This window comes from Hylobates moloch, unplaced genomic scaffold (assembly GCF_009828535.3).
Source record: "Hylobates moloch isolate HMO894 unplaced genomic scaffold, HMol_V3 SCAFFOLD_4, whole genome shotgun sequence".
NCBI classification, from domain to species: Eukaryota; Metazoa; Chordata; class Mammalia; order Primates; family Hylobatidae; genus Hylobates; species Hylobates moloch.
Window position 1 is genome coordinate 63,175,491 of NW_026652279.1, and position 16,887 is coordinate 63,192,377.

Below are 16,887 nucleotides of genomic sequence, written 5' to 3' on the forward strand. Positions count from 1 at the left end.
TTGCAAAGCAATGCAAGAAACTAAGCTAAAAAATAGATAAGAAGTTCTACTTTACGCTTTACTTTCTACAACGTATTAGAAACTTTTTATTTGTCCCAACTAGTTTTCTAATGTAAGAAATTACTTAGATAGGTGATGTCTTTTTTTTTTTTTTTTCCCCATACCGACAAATACAACCTAAACATAAGTATCCCACTTGGGAACAATTTGAACCTACAGAAAGGTGATTTAAACTCATACTAACAAAGTTATTGCAGCCTTTCTTAAGCATTGAATAACAGGTTGCCAGTAGGGAGGGTGCTAGGAACCAGAGGAAGAAAGGAGTGAGGCCCTTCGTATAGAGAGGCTAAGGATGAGAGGGATGGAAACCTGGAATCTAGTACGCAGTTTGCTCAGGATCAGCCTTTGTGACCGGGCAAATGTTCAAAACATTCTGTTCTTACTTAGCTTTAACTAACTTTACAGGTTTTACTAACTTTATGGGTATTTTTGGCAGAATTAGAGCAATAATGAGGGGGTTTCTTACAAATAAACGTACCAGGGAGGTTCCTTTTCATTTGATGAGGTTCATTTATCATCACCAGGCCCAGCCCAACCCCATCACAGGCATCCAGTAGAGGTCATCAACCCTTCCTACAATGACAATTCTTATTTCCTTTCCTCCGCTTCTAACTTGGCCTCCTGGCAGGTTGCACTATGACCAAAAGCTAATTGTTTTTCTTCCCTAAAAGTAGCTTATTCACTTCTCAATCCAAGCCTTTACTTTTCACAGATTCTCAGTGGTGAGGCTTGGGCAAGCACACCCACCTTGCTAACATCATGTCCCAGTGTGAGAGCTGCCAGGTGCAGTTGTGTGTGGATAAGATGCCAATTGGTCTGACTCAGAAGCCATTGAAGTTCCATCAGTGCATCCTGCCACTAAGAAAACACTTGAGGGAACAGCTACCAGTGGCTTAAATTATTATCTACCACTAGAAATTAAAATCATCCTGGAGACTTATGGGACAAAATAGCCCATGACAATAGTTCTCACACTTTTACGTCCAGGAACTATGGAGCTGTGGTATGGTTACAGGGGAGACAAAGACCTGCCTGTCAAATCTATTAGCTTCTTTCCTCATTTCTTTAAAGGGTGGGGGAAGGGAGACAGAGTGGGAGGAAGTGTGGATATTTGCCCTGCCTAGTTTATAGCAGTTGTTGTATTAAACTTGAGCAATATTTGGGAGCACCCTACAGTAGTAGAATAACTATTTTTTAAATTCTTATTTGTTAATCACCAAAACACAGCAAGTCAGGAATTTTCTACTGGTTAACCAAAACAGTTACGTTGCTTTTCCCTTTTCTAAAATAATCAAGTAGGCACTATAAAAGCAAGGCCTGGGGAAACCTTTTTTTTTTTCACCAAGGTGAGTGCAGTGGTGGATCTGCTCCCATCCTCTGCCTCGGTTCAAGTTCTCCTGCCTCCATTTCCGAAGTGGTGTCCCGGCTATTTTTTTTGTATTTTTAGTAGAGACAGGGTTTCACCATGTTGGCCAGGCTGGTCTCCAAGTCCTGACCTCATGTGATCCGCCCGCCTCGGCCTTCCAAAGTGCTAGGATTACAGGCTTGAGCCACCGCGCCCGGCCCCAGCCTGGGGAAACCTTAAGGACAGAACTGTGATGTGGACTCGATGACAGAAAGTCTTCTCCTAGATTCTCTTCCGAGTCCATTACTAGCTTCTCCCACTCTCTTTAGAAAACCATCCTTCAGCAAGGAGTTTCCCAGCCTGCCCATCCCCTCTAAAAACTCTAGAGGACCAGGACCCAGGGCGAAGGGCGGGTCTATAGTCTATAGATCCTGAGCCAGGCTCTGTATTCTGCAAACCCTGTTTGAAAATGTAAGCGGGACTGGGATCTCTGCCACATTTCCGCCCCAGTCCGCCCTCAGCCTCCCAGCCCTACTCTACCTTCTCTCCTTGGCTGAGTAAACAGCCGCCCCGAGGTTGTACGTGACAAGAAAGCCTCTTTTATCTCTCCCGTCGCTTCCACAGCACGGTCTCCGCCCCGCTCTCTTCCCTTCCGACCAGCCCTTCTGGGCGCGTCGGATTCTTATCTCCCGCCCAGCGCAGGGACGCTGCAGGCGGCGATAGGAGCCGGACTACAGCTCCCAGCGCGCCCCACTTCCCGCCCCCGCCGCCGGAGCCCGACGCTGCAGCAGCTCTTCCCGAAAGGTTCTTTCCGCCTGTGCGGCTCGCCGGCTCAGTACTGTGGCGGTCTGGGTGGGGCGGCTCAAACGCCGGGCTCTGGGACGCAGGCACAGCGCCAAGAGATAGTGCGGGATCATGGCCTTGCAGCTGGGCAGGCTGAGCACAGGCCCCTGCTGGCGCGTGGCGCGGGGCGGCTGCGGAGGGCTCCGCGCCTGGTCCCAATGTAGCGGCGGAGGGCTCCGAGCCTGGTCCCAGCACAGCGCAGCCAGACTCATCTGCCGGCCCCCTGGCCCGGCTGGCACGGAGCAGAGCCGCGGGCTGGGGCACGGCTCGACGGCTAGAGGCGGCCCCTGGCTGGGGACAGGGCTGGCCGCGGCGCTGGCGGGGTTGGTGGGGCTGGCCGCCGCCGCCTTCGGGCATGTACAGCGGGCGGAGATGGTGCCCAAGACCTCGGGGACGCGGGCTACTTCGCTGGGGAGGCCGGAGGAGGAGGATGAGCTAGCCCGCCGCTGCAGCAGCTTCATGGCCCCGCCTGTGACCGACCTGGGCGAGCTGCGAAAGAGGCCGGGCGACATGAAGACCAAGATGGAGCTGCTGATCCTGGAGACCCAGGCCCAGGTGTGCCAGGCTCTGGCACAGGTAGACGGGGGCGCCAGCTTTTCTGTGGACCGGTGGGAGAGGAAGGAAGGTAAGGAGGCCGGCCCCTGGCGGGAGGTGGAGACGGGGAAAAAGGGTCAGGTTCCAGGTTGCAGACAGAAAATATAATAGTTCACAATATGGGATGGGGTAGGTAGGGGGTACCCACAGAGAGGCCACTTGGTTAGAGGCAGCTGATAAAAAGATGGACACGAAAGGGTCACCAGCCCTCTGCTTGCAGGTATGGACCCGGATCAGCTGTCACTGTAGTACTGCATTTCAAAATCTTTGCAATTCCATAGCAGCATTTTTTTTGTAGAACTCTTAAGGGGTATTTGCAGCTAACAAGCTTAGATGTCCAAAGTTCGTTATTGAACATAAATTTCAATAGATTATGGAACACATTTTGTCTCCTTCTCTGGGTGAATTTGCCCTTTTTCCTCCTTAGGAGATGGAAAGAACTCATCTCCTGTGCGCTAAGTGTCGGCTAAACTCCTCCAGCCAGGATGTCATTGTGTCAGAATCTTCCCACTTCTTTCTACTGTTGCACAAGATATATTTGATTGGTTTCTCAGTAGCACTACCAAATGCACCCATCAGATTTCCTGCTAGGAAAATCTTCTCTTCCAATATCAAAATGCTTGAGCATCAAAACCCAGTTCTCATAGAGGCGTACATTCATGACCATGTTGTTGCCCATACAGTGAAACCCCCCATCTTGAGTAGAAACTTGAAGGATTCCTGACTTTTCCTAGCTGGAAATACAACAGGAGCTTCTCACCGGCAGATTTTGAGCTGTGATACTACCACATCTATATTAAATGAAGTTCAGTCTAGTTTTCCATCTTATGTTTTCAAGCAAAGACCACTGAACCAGGACACAACCTCAAGTACTAGACCAGCTGTGTGATCCTCAGAAGTTACTTTTTTTATGGCTGTTTTCCCATCTATGAAATATATATATATTTCATCTCATTTAATCCTCATACTACCCATATATATATATGGATGGAATATATGTGAAGTGCTTAGAATATTGTCTGAAGCATAGACAGCATTTAGACAAATTGTTGCAGCCACTTGTCAGCAGTTTGATCTTGGATAAGATGTTTTGCACCTCTGGTCCTCAGTTTTCTCATTTGGAATATATGAGGGTTGTACTGGATCATCTTATGTCCCATCCAGCTCTAAACGTTCTTAGAAATAAAACAAGCCAAACATGAACTTTCATGAAACATTGCCCTTGCAGTGACCCTAGTACCTTAAGAAAAAAAATTAGTAAGGATGATACACGTGAATACTAATGTGCATCTCACTCACTCTAAGGTTCTGAATCCCTTCAGAGTTTGATTACCTACTGTTTCTTAATTGCTTGTAAATTAAAAGGCAAGCAGCCCACTGAGAAAGAAATTTTTGAAACAGTATTGATCTCTTAAATTCAGTAATAATAGAACACCCTTCAAGTCTACCCATTCTTATTTTTAACCGTAGCTTTCTCTCATATATCATAACTGACAGATGCCGTTCTGAACAGTAGAATCTGAAGGGAGAATATTCCAGTGATTTATTTTAGATGATGGCAGGAGAATGTTGAAGAAATATTCAGTTTAGTGATATGAGAAGGTCCAGTATTTGCGCAATATGAATAGCGTATGTCATAAAGCTAAGCTAGTTATCTAATTGTATTGTACATAAAATGATAAATACACTATATAAAACATTTGGGAAATGGGAAAATAACCATCTTCATGCAAGGGTTGCTTTCAGTTTTGCACGTACTCTTACATTCTCTCCTTTTTTACATTTTTATACACAGGAGGTGGCGGCGTCAGCTGTGTACTTCAAGATGGGTGTGTTTTCGAAAAGGCTGGGGTGAGCATTTCTGTTGTTCATGGAAATCTTTCAGAGGAAGCTGCAAAACAAATGAGAAGCAGAGGAAAAGTTCTGAAGACTAAAGATGGTAAATCAGACAGTCTTGATAGTCTCTAATAGTCCCTGCAAACCTTATTTTGCCCACAAGTTTTATTTATAAGATAAATATTGCTTCTGAAAAAAGCCATTTGGGTTCATATGCCGCATGTTGACAAATACTTTTTTAAAATTATGTTTTTAAGAGACAAATTAAAAAGCAGCTTTTGAAAATTGACTTAGAAATCATATTAAATTGTATCAAACCATTCAAGGTAACTGAATATAGCTCACTACTCATATTTTACTTTCCAGGTAAATTGCCATTTTGTGCTATGGGCGTGAGCTCTGTTATCCACCCCAAGAATCCTCATGCTCCTACTATCCATTTCAACTATAGATACTTTGAAGTAGAAGAAGCTGATGGTAAGGGTCTCATGAGCTATGGAAAGTACTATTGTGCAAAACGTGCATTTTAAAACAGATAAGAGGGCATAACATCTAAAAATGAGAAAGAATAGTCTTAACTAGGTCTTTCAGGAGGCATATAAAGGCAATTTCTTGGCAAGTGCAATGGATTAAGCCCAAGACATGACAAATAAGAATGGGGCCAGGCATGGTGGCTCATGCCTGTAATGCCTGTAAGCACTTTGGGAGGCTGAGGTGGGTGGATCACTTGAGGTCAGGAGTTCGAGACCAGCCTGGCCAACATGGTGAAACCCCCTCTCTACTAAAAATACGAAAACTTGGCGTGCTGGCACGCACCTGTAGTCCCAGCTACTCTGGTAGCTGAGGTGGAAGAATCACTTGAACCTGGGAGGCAGAGGTTGCAGTAAGTGGAGATTGTGCCACTGCACTCCAGCCGGGGTGACAGAGTGAGACTCCATCTCAAAAAAAAAAAAAAAAAAGAATAGTATTGACTGACTCTAACCTTCCAATATTTCCTCCAACATAGAAGGAATGATTTAATGAACTTGAACTTCATTGTGCACCCAGGGTTCTTTGCAAACATAAATTCATTACATCTGAAGGAACACCTTATGTATGAGGTTAAGTTGAAATTTAGAACTTGCTTTTGGAAAATATTTTACATATGCATAGCTTTGCTAGTCACCAGGGCATTAGCAGTGGGTTTAAAATGGGATGCAGTTGATCATGCCTCCTGTGCACGTAGTTCCAGCCTGTCTTTTATCTGATACCACATGTCAGAGTACATGTGCAGTGCCACACCTATTCCTATTGGTGTCTCTGTAGGTGACGGCATTTAAAGTCACTGCTTTAACTTTTCATTTTGAAGCCATTCAGCTTGGTTCAACCTTTTATATTTTAAGTTGATAACTAGTATTGACAACTCATGCACCTGTGAGCACATGAAACAGTTGTTCTCAAGTGGTAAGTTACCTCAGCAAGTGTTTTTACTCTTTCTAGGAAAGGGGAGGGGTTGGCAATGGTTCTTAATACAAGGAATGTCAGAATCTCCTGGGGAGTTTTATAAACTACAGATTCCTGGGCCAGAGATGTGTGTGTGTGTGTGTGTGTATGTTTGTGTGTGTGTGTGTTTATTGTGATCTAGAAGAGCTATTTTAAGCTCCTCATGTGATTCTCGTATACAGCCAGAGTTGCAATCCACTTCCTGATCCACCAGTGTACTGTTTTATCATTCACTGCCCTGCACATCGTTCCTTGCAAGTTCCACCCCTTTCTCTTTCTTTCTTTCTCTCTCTCTTTCTTTCTTTCTTTCTCTTTCTTTCTTTCTTTCCTTCCTTCCTTCCTTCCTTCCTTCCTTCCTTCCTTCCTTCCTTCCTTCCTTCCTTCTTTTTTGTTGTTGTTGTTTTGTTTTATTTTGGTTTTTGAGATGGAGTCTCACTCTTGTTGCCCAGGCTGGAGTGCAATGGTGCAATCTCAGCTTACTGCAACCTCCACCTCCTGGGTTCAAGCGATTCTCCTGCCTCAGCCTCCCAAGTAGCTGGGATTATAGGTGGCCACCATGCCCGGCTATTTTTTGTATTTTTATTAGCAACGAGGTTTCACCATATTGGCCAGGTTGGTCTTGAACTCCTGACCTCAGGTGATCTGCCCGCCTGGGCCTCCCAAAGTGCTGGGATTACAGGCATGAGCCACCTTGCCTGGCTGCTTTTACCTACCTTTTTTTTTTTTTCTGCCTAGGCCTTACTGGTCTTCAGAGCTAAAATCAGTTAAAATTTTTTTTATTGTCATCCATTTTATGCTGAATAAATTAAGCTGCTAAATTAAGTTTCCTAATAGAGCCAGTAATGCTGAATCTCAAAAGTCCACATTAGAATCCCATGTCTTAATTTGGTAGGCAACAAGCAGTGGTGGTTTGGTGGTGGATGTGACCTCACTCCAACATACTTGAATCAAGAAGACGCTGTCCATTTTCACAGAACTCTAAAGGAGGCTTGTGATCAGCATGGTCCAGATCTCTACCCCAAATTTAAAAAATGGTAGGTAAAGTTACTGAACTTTTATGACCCCAAAATTACATTCTATTCCTTCTGAAGGCAACTATTATGTCACTAAATACCCTCTTCTGCTTATGAAAATGGAACTATTTTTCCTACTTTGCTCATCAGAAGAATTAGAATACTAGTTTTAAGTGGTTGTATTAAATTATTTACTCAGGAATATTATAATATAAAATGAGTAGTAACATCTTTTTATTCCAAATGATTTAGAATGGTAGACTATAAACTATAAGGTGATCTATGCTTGAGAATGAGAGGCTTTTTAATCTAGAGTGGGTTGTTAAATTCTCATTCCAGATGAGAATTATTATTCCTGATGTTGACTTGGTAATGTCTAAGGGCATGGGAAGGGTTGGAGAACCACTAGAGGGAGATGCCAACATACCAGAGATTTTGGCCAAGATGAAAGAAGAATTGGAGAATTTGTTAAATTCTAATGATAAAATAAGAAAACAAACAAACAAAAGTTGGGAGAAGACCCAGAATATTTGTTATCATCAAATGGAATCTTGGCACAAATTGTTTGGAATATGAGTAAAGTACTCAATTCTGCTTAGAGCTAATTGGCATTCTTGAAAAAGGAAGGACAGAAAGAATTTTTGTCTTTTTGCTTTGTTTTTAGAGCTAATAGTTGTGGAATGTTAATATCATTTATGCAAGACCATGGAGTTCAGCTTTAAAATCGTCAGAAAAGATGAAACATTTGAATATTCTCCTCTTGATTTAACATTGCTACTGAAAACTACACAGCCATGGATGCATGCAGATACTGGTTTTTTGTTTGTTTTTTCCTCTCTCTCAGAACTTAGCATCCTTCCAGGAGGACTAATAGAGTAGACAGTTCTCGTTTTTGGTTCCTTTTTCTAGCTATTACTGAGATGACTTTAAGCAGTGCTAGGTAATAAAATATCTAGGATGCTAGCTAGCTAGTTAAAAATAAGTTTTTAGTATAAATGCTTTGGTTTGAATATTTGTCCCCTCCAAAACTCATGTCGAAATTTAACCCCCAATCTGGCAGTATTAAGAGCTGGGGCCTTTAAGAGGTGATTGGGCAGAGCCCTGATGGATGGATTAATCCATTCATGCATTAATGGGTTAAATTCATGTGAGTGGGACTGGTGGCTTTATAAGAAGAGACCTGAGCTAGCATGTTCAGCCCCCCGCCGTGTGATGTTGTGCGCTGCCTCAGGACTCTGCAGAGAACCCACTGGCAAGAACACTCATACTAGATGAAGCCCCTCAACCTTGGACTTCTCAGCTTCCATAACTTAAGAAATAAGTTCCTTTTATTTATAAATTATGCAGTTTCAGCTATTCTGTTGTAAGCAACAACACCGACTAGGAAATAAGTAGATCACTTAATTTTACAATGTTTTGAAGAGAGATTTTGAAATGGTATGATTTGGGTTAAAAACTGACTTTACAACCTTGCTCAGGATATACTTTTTTAGACTATGTTAATAAAATGTGCATATAAAGAAGGCCAACAAGTCACGATTGAGGTGAATTCTACCGATGCGTCAGTTCTAGGGATTTGCATCTATTGTTTTTTGTTGTTGTTGTTTAAGCAATTGAAGCTGTATTTAAGGTTCCCTTTTAAATAGCTTTCAGTTTTTGTTTGAACACATTTTTCTATTTAAGGACCTTTATGCAGAGATTATCAAAAGAACAACTTTTAGGATATAAACTATTTTACAAGTTTAGCAGTTAGGAAATGGCTTCTTTTTTGTTTGTTTTTTTTTCGAGATGGAGTATCACTCTGTCGCCCAGGCTGGAGTGCAGTGGTACGATCTTGGTTCACTGCAAGCTCTGCCTCCCGGGTTCACCCCATTCTCCTGCCTCAGCCTCCCAAGTAGCTGGGACTACAGGCGCCCGCCACTACACCCGGCTAATTTTTTGTATTTTTAGTGGAGATGGGGTTTCACCATGTTAGCCAGGATGGTCTCGATCTCCTGACCTCGTGATCCGCCTGCCTCAGCCTCCCAAAGTGCTGGGATTACAGGCGTGAGCCACCACGCCCGGCCCGGGGAAATGGCTTTTAGGAAACCTGTTCTAGTAGTGATAGAGGGGAAAAGACTCAAGAACAGATTAATAGTTTTATGTGCTGCCTCACAGGGTAAACTTTCATATGTCTGATATGACATATGAAATAATAAAAGATATCATCTGAACTTTTTTTTCCACCAAATTTTCCCTCTGTCTTTCATGCTATAGAACCATCAAATTTTATTGCTGAAAGAGACCTGGGAGATTGTTTATAGTACCTTCCTTTGGTGAATAAAGAACTCACTCAAGAGAGCTTGGATTTGCACCATGGTTGGTGTCATTGTTAGTGGAAGATTGCTGTCCTCCTGCCTCCTACAAAAGCAGCAGTGCTTCCAAAGGCAGCAGCTTATTCCAAGAAATACAGTATCAATATTGGACTGTTTCTCTTTTCACTAAAGTTCTTAGAGTTTCACATCCTTTACAGAGACTTGTGTGAAATTGCTTGGTTGCTTTGAAAATAAGAGGATATGCATTTTCAGCCAGGCACGGTGGCTCACGCCTGTAATCCCAGCACTTTGGGAGGCCGAGGCGGGCGGATCACGAGGTCAGGAGATCAAGACCATCCTGGCTAACACGGTGAAACCCCGTCTCCACTAAAAATACAAAAAATTAGCCTGGTGTGGTGGCGGGCGCCTGTAGTCCCAGCTACTTGGGAGGCTGAGGCAAGAGAATGGCGCGAACCCGGGAGACGGAACTTGCAGTGAGCCGAGATCGTGCCACTGCACTCCACCCTGGGGGACAGAGCGAGAGTCCGTCTCAAAAAAAAAAAAAAAAAAGGATAAGCATTTTCTACCTTGGTGATATCTGCAAAAAATCTGTCTAAAGTCCTCATTTCATTTTCATAGTTGGACAGCAAGTAAGGACACCATCCTGACATTAGTTGAGGATAGTACTGCAACCTGAAAGGCTCACATTGATTTTCATGTCTCTTTTTTTCCATTTGATCCCTGGTTTGGTGCTGCTGTGTTTTCCAGGTGTGATGATTACTTCTTTATAGCCCATCGTGGAGAGCGGCGGGGCATTGGTGGTATCTTTTTTGATGATCTTGACTCTCCATCCAAGGAGGAGGTGTTTCGCTTTGTACAGAGCTGTGCCAGGGCTGTAGTTCCTTCTTATATTCCCCTTGTGAAAAAGCACTGTGATGACTCATTCACCCCCCAGGAGAAGCTGTGGCAGCAGCTCAGAAGAGGACGGTAAGTGACTGGAGAATGAATTCTTTCATGGCTAAGTGGGGGAGGTGGAGCAGCTCTTAATAATAGCAGGTGTTGTGTTGTCAGATACTTTGTAATAGTTGTGTTAATTTCTTTTCATAGCTAGATGAATATTAAATGAATTAAGACATTGTGTAAAGTAGTATTATAATTATAGCAAAGTTTATTTAATTCATCTATACATTAGAGACTCATGGTAGGCATGTAGTAAGTACTTGCTGAATTTAATTCTGCTGATTCTCTTAGTCTTCTAGTAATACCCTCCAGCCTTATGTCAAGACGTGGGCATCATTTAATGTCTTTGCTGCTTTGTAAATTTGGAATCTCACCTTTTTTCATTCATCTTAAAGATTTCACGGAAGTTATTTTAATGGAAATAATTTCAGAAATTTTGCCGGCCTCTACATTAGGCATTTTGTATCTGATGTTTTTCAACAAACCTGTAAGATAGGTGTAACCATCTTTTTTCAGAAAGTTAAGTCTGTTGCCCAAGAGACACAGCTGGTAAATTTAAGATCTCATATGTGGAACTGGGTCAAAATGACCTCAAAACTTATAATCTGTGTAGTGCCTAAAGTTGAACAGCTAAAGCAAGTTTGTGCTTCTTACCATGATACTCACTTTAACCACCCTGTTCTGTGCAGTGAGCCTGGTGAGCTCAGTGGGGTGTCCAGTCTGAGGCTGTCTCCAGCCACGATGTACTTGTGAATCCACTCCAAGTTATACAGCCTGCTGGCCCCAATCAGTTTCTCATTGCCACCTTAAATGCCTGTATACTACTGAAACATGGCTATAAAATGGATTTTCTCATTGACGTTAATTCTGTGTTAGGCAAAAGAAGCTTTGGGTACTAAAGAGGTAAAGCTTTTGCCTTAAAGAGGTCAACTTAAATAATGTTTCCAGTCTAAAGATAAACATTTGTGTATATCCTTTCTTATGGCTGCCTGTGCTATCTGGTTCCCATTTATTAACTTGAAAGACATGAGAGTAAATTTTTAGAAATTTCTTAAAGAATGCATCTATTTTGGAACATGTTTTTTGTTCGTTTCCATAAGTTATTGAATATACCTTTACCACTCTTTCCTTCTTTCACTTGATATTTATTTTGGGGCCCCTGTGATGAGGCACTATCTTGGCTACCAGGTGGCAGTAACATGGACCTGCCAAAAAGAACCTCATAGTTTAGTGGGGAAGACATACCCAAGAGGACAATTTAGAGCTCTCTGCAAAGTAAAGTATTCTAGTTTTGCACAAGATTTCATAGGCAAAGCTGGCAGATTTTGTCAATACTAATTAGGTGAATCCTTTAAAACTTCATAGACAGGAGTAATGGTTTGTTTTGCGGTTTCGTTTTGTTTTTTATACATCGTTTGATGGCAGATCATTCTGAAAGTCATTGTGTGTGTATCATTGCATGTCTGGTGTCATGAGATAGGCAGAACTGTGGGGTATTAGATTAATTTTCTATGGTATGGTGTGTGACTGTTCTTCCAAGACAGCTTCTTTCTGCCTCCCTTATCTCTGGGCCTTAAGACGGCAATAAACTCTGGGGCCTAGGATAACTCCAGCTCTTGCCTGGGGCTATCAACACTGTCTTTGGTTTCTAATACTGCAGTCATGACCAGTTATCTGTATCCTTTTCACTTACTGTTACCCACTTGGCCTGTTACCCGTCCAAACACGGGTCTCGCTTTCAGCAGTCAGTCTCATTCCCTTTTGACTTTACAGTCTCTTATTTGGCAATCTCATCCAGTTTCTTGCCCTCAGTTACTACTATCCTCCTCCAGACCTTGAATGTCAGTCTTACAGTTATCTTTTTCATAGGAAAACAGAAATTAGAGACCTTTAACTTATTTGTTCATTGTATTCTGGAAAGGGCAACAGGATAAAATTTAGGCATTAGTTAGATTGAAGGGATTGGTTAAAGTCCCTAGCTTATAGGCACCCCAGAGAGGACAGACGTACGGAAAGGATCAGAAAAGATTAAATAATATTATTTAAAAAAATATGAAAATGCTGCATCTCAACACTACCTTTTATTATGATTGCTGTTAATCTGCAGTGAGACTGAATTATATGACTGCTTATTAATGCAATTAACTACTTTAAGAAAGAAGAATATATAGAATATCAGATCTATACCAGGAATAGAAGATGGAAATTTTTTATTAAAAAAGAAAGATCAGATCTAAGTGCAACTTGGTGGGAGGTGGAGAGGCCAACGTAGAGAAAGGGGCATCGTTCGCTCAATAGAGGAAAGGATCCGACAGAAAATTCATTTAGGAATCTTAACAAGGGCCTCTGTGATAGGTCTTCAAATACATCAATATAAACTAGAGAACCATACCCATCCCCTAGATGTTTCAGGAAGGTAATATCAGGTGAAAAAGGTAGCCAAAAGATGAAATTATTTTCTATGGTCTTAGAAAAGGATTCAGAAGATTCACTTAAATTATTTTTTGAAACAGACATAAGAAAGTATTAAATAGTTTTTTGTACATAAAAGTCAATGATAAATGGTGAAAGTTAGAAAGGGAGCATAGATAAAATTCTTTACACTTTTGCTGAGCTTTTGACAACTTCCACATAAAAAGGTACTTTTAAAAAACTAAAGTATTGTGGGCTGGGCGTGGTGGCTCATGCCTGTAATCCTAGCACTTTGGGAGGCCGAGGCGGGCTGATCATGAGGTCAGGAGATCGAGACCATCCTGGCTAACACGGTGAGACCCCGTCTCTACTAAAAAAACAAAAAATTAGCTGGGCATGGTGGCGGGTGCCTATAGTCCCAGCTACTCGGAAGACTGAGGCAGGAGAATGGCGTGAACCCGGGAGGCGGAGCTTGCAGTGAGCCGAGATCGCGCCACTGCACTCCAGCCTGGGTGACAGAGTGAGACTCCATCTCAAAAAAAAAAAAAAAATTATTGTGGGAAGCCAGAGAGTATTTTGCTGTAGATGGGCATCAAGACAGTAACCAATAGGTAAATAAGAATATGTGAGTGAAGTTTAGACCAAGGGAGTAATTTCTGAATAAGATAAGAAATGATCTGAAAGGGGCACTGTTTATTGAACTTTTCAGATTATGAATCAGTCTAAACTCTTTTGAGTAGTCGAAATTATCCTTTTGAAATTGGAGAGGGAGACCCTTTTACATCCCATGTTAAAGGCAGATGCAGGGTTTTAAACTGGATGGAGTCCAGATCTGACTAGGGCAGTTAATATACTGAACCAAGTTTTAGTTGATGCTAAGGGTATTTAAAAAAAAAAATGAAAACACTGCAACTCAACACTACCTTTTATTATGATTGCTGTTAATCTGCAGAGAGACTGAATTATATGACTGCTTATTAATGCATTAACTACTTTAAGAGAGAGGAATATATAGAATATCGTAGTCCATTATTAATAGATTGTTGTTAGCTGTAGTTGGCCTTTCAGATACAGAAGTTTCACACCATCTTAGTAATAGTACTTGTGAGTTACAGGCAGTGAAATGAAATCTTTGACTCTGAAACATTCCAGATTATGAGGAAGGCCAGAAAGAGCTGGGTTATCCTGAGAAGGGATGCATTTCTTTTTCTTAATTGTTGTGCTTTAAACTTCTCAGCTTTGTGTCAATTCTGTTTACTTATGGGAAAACATAACCTTGTATTGTGACTGCTCTGTGTTGGGGCAGAATCTATATTCTATTGTTTGGTGGGTAGAATACCCTTTTATTTCTGCCTGTCCAGATGGAGAGCTCTCAGTGGGCTGTAGGCTGGTATCCTCTGTGCCAGTTCCAGCTGATGGGAACTGGGGGGAAGAACCCACCCCTTTTAAAGTATTTGTTATGGGTTAGTCTTAAGATTTTATTGAGCTGGCCCTTAATGTTATTTGATGTATTTATGGCAGGTATGTAGAATTTAATCTGCTGTATGATCGGGGCACAAAGTTTGGCCTCTTCACTCCAGGATCCAGAATTGAAAGTATCTTGATGTCTTTACCTCTAACTGCCCGGTAAGGAGATAACTCATTTTAGTAGTTATCCCTACACTCCCAATTCCCAAACACCCACAAAATATGAAAGTTAACACTGCAGATGTTGTACCTAGGTATTTGTTAGTTTTGACTTTGCTGATTTTATAAGAAAATCACAGTCAAATAAGGCAAATCAAATTGGGTATTTTAAGCGGTGACATGGTGAATGCCACAGCTCTGTGAGGGCAAGGAGAGACTAGAGGGAGAGAGAACACAGGCTGAGTCATGGTGGCTAGGAGGTGAGATGGACTTTCTCTGCTTATTTGTTTTTCTGAGAAGAGGTATGCGTAAGTATTAAGCTAAAGAAAGTTTGCCCATGGATCACCTGAGGTTCTACACTTTATGAAACCCTGGTTTATATTAAAGGTGTATTTTGGCTCTGGGATATTAATATTAGCCAAAGCATACCCAAGAGTTATTAAGAAACTATTTGTTTGGCAAATAGTATTTTTAAAGGTCAAGTTGGTACAAGGCACATCAGGCACAGTAGAGACAAAGAAGTATAAGGCTTTTTTTTTTTTATTCTTAGGATTTTATTTTTCATTTATTTTAAGTAAAGAGGTATGTGTGTCATTTTTTTATGATTTTTTTGCTTTTGTTTTGGACATGCATAGATGGGAGTACATGCATTCACCCTCAGAGAATTCCAAAGAAGCTGAAATTCTGGAAGTTCTACGCCATCCAAGGGACTGGGTGCATTGATGCAGGCAGAGCGGCTGTGCAGGGGTTTGGAGGGCACAGGATGTGTGCTCCCCTTGCCACTGGTCGGCACCTTGCCACTGTGTGGCAGTTACCTGTGCCTTAGTCTTCTCCACTCTGCACCCTACCTCGTGGGCAGATGATAACATGTTTTGGATGCTGTCAGTGATGAGTGGTGAGATGGCAGATTGTCAATCGATTAAACCTCATTTATACTTTTAGTGTCATTTTATATGACTAGTTTACAAAATAGGACATTGAGTTTCCAAGTATTGAGATAAGGGAATATAAATAGTATTATATGTATCAGGAAATCTCTCATCTTGTTTTTGTTTCATGTATTTTTTAAAGTTTTCATTTCTGCCACAAAAATCTGTCGTGGAATACATTTTATTTTCGTTAATTCAGTGAAGTTGAGACTTCGTAGTAATTTTAGAATGCAACTTGAAGGTAAAAATTTTACTTTGTCAGTACTGAAGTCTCTGCTGTAATCTTTATATATCTTTCTCCAGAGAACATAATATTGTCAAGTAGATACACATTTTTCTAATAGGTATTTAGAAGCACTTAAAATATTCTTAATTTCTGCATGTGTTACAATTCAGTTATTTCTGTAGTTTGTAAACTCTAAAGTGACATTACTATTATTTAAGAGATGTCTAAGTTGTAATCTTGATTTTTGGTGGAACCATTGTTTGTTAATGTTGGGATTCTCTGCACTTTTGAATGTGAAAGCTTATATCCCTGAATTCTGATACTTAAAGTTTTCTATTTCAGACATTTCCATGTGAAAGTTGAGACTAAGAATAATCCTAGGGATGTCATGAATTTAGGCAGTGTTTCTCATTTGGAAAATGAAATGAGAAATTATTTCCTTCTTTAAAGCAAATATATATAGTATGAGAAACTTGGAGACATTTCATACACGCATTTCTTAGCAAAATGGACACGTTGAAAATGTCCTCTTTTTTATATTATAGATTCTGCAGCTCTTTGCTCTTAAGAGAAAATCACAACAGGATTCTTAATGTATGACTTTTTTGTTCATATATTATGAATGTATTATGTTATTTGCTTCATAATAAAGTTTATAAGGAACAGCATCTCATACATGTCATTATCTTGGAACACGTTGAATGTTTGTGATTGTGTGTGGCCTTTTTAGGGTTGGAAAATGTATGGATTCTTCAACTGTCTTACAACAGATCTGCTAATAAATTTTATTATGAAATAAGACTAAGAAATATTTATTTATTTTTGTTGCCAGGATAATATAGGAAAACGCAAATATTTCTTAGTACAGTTGATCGTTGAACAACATCAGGGCTGGGGCCCCAACTCCTCCTTACCGCACGCAGTTTCAAATCCTTGTATAACTTTTGACTCTCCCAAAACTTAATCACTAATAGCCTACTGTTGACTGGTAGCCTGACCAATAACATAGTCAATTCACACATGTTTTATGTTATATGTATTATATACTCTTCTTACAAGCTAAAGAAATGAAAATGTTATTAAGGAAATTGTAGGAAAGAAGATATATTTGCTATTCATTAGGTGGAAGTGAATCATCGTAAAGGTCTTTATCCTCATTGGCTTCATGTTGGGTAAGCTTAGTGGGAGTAGTAAGAGGAAGAGTAGGTCTTGCTCTCTCGAGGGTGGCAGAGGTGAAAGAAAATCTGCGAAGAAGCAAAACTGTTCA

General features: G+C 41.1%; 1 protein-coding gene across 1 annotated transcript; it reads left to right on the top strand.

Annotated features, from left to right (window-relative positions):
- Positions 1-2,169: 2,169 nt before the first annotated feature.
- Positions 2,170-16,421, top strand: CPOX (coproporphyrinogen oxidase). Its single transcript, XM_032150328.2, has 7 exons — positions 2,170-2,873; positions 4,638-4,781; positions 5,045-5,155; positions 7,053-7,194; positions 10,236-10,454; positions 14,361-14,465; positions 15,101-16,421. Exons 1-7 carry the CDS (start codon positions 2,321-2,323, stop codon positions 15,186-15,188), a joined length of 1,362 nt encoding a protein of 453 aa, XP_032006219.1. The 5' UTR covers positions 2,170-2,320; the 3' UTR covers positions 15,189-16,421.
- Positions 16,422-16,887: the final 466 nt, after the last annotated feature.

Excerpts from the sequence above, each read along its gene's own strand:
- CPOX (XM_032150328.2), top strand. The coding sequence starts at position 2,321 with ATGGCCTTGCAGCTGGGCAGGCTGAGCACAGGCCCCTGCTGGCGCGTG. Across the intron at positions 5,156-7,052 it reads TGAAGTAGAAGAAGCTGATG|GCAACAAGCAGTGGTGGTTT; the intron begins GTAAGGGTCTCA and ends TTAATTTGGTAG. Across the intron at positions 7,195-10,235 it reads TACCCCAAATTTAAAAAATG|GTGTGATGATTACTTCTTTA; the intron begins GTAGGTAAAGTT and ends TGTGTTTTCCAG.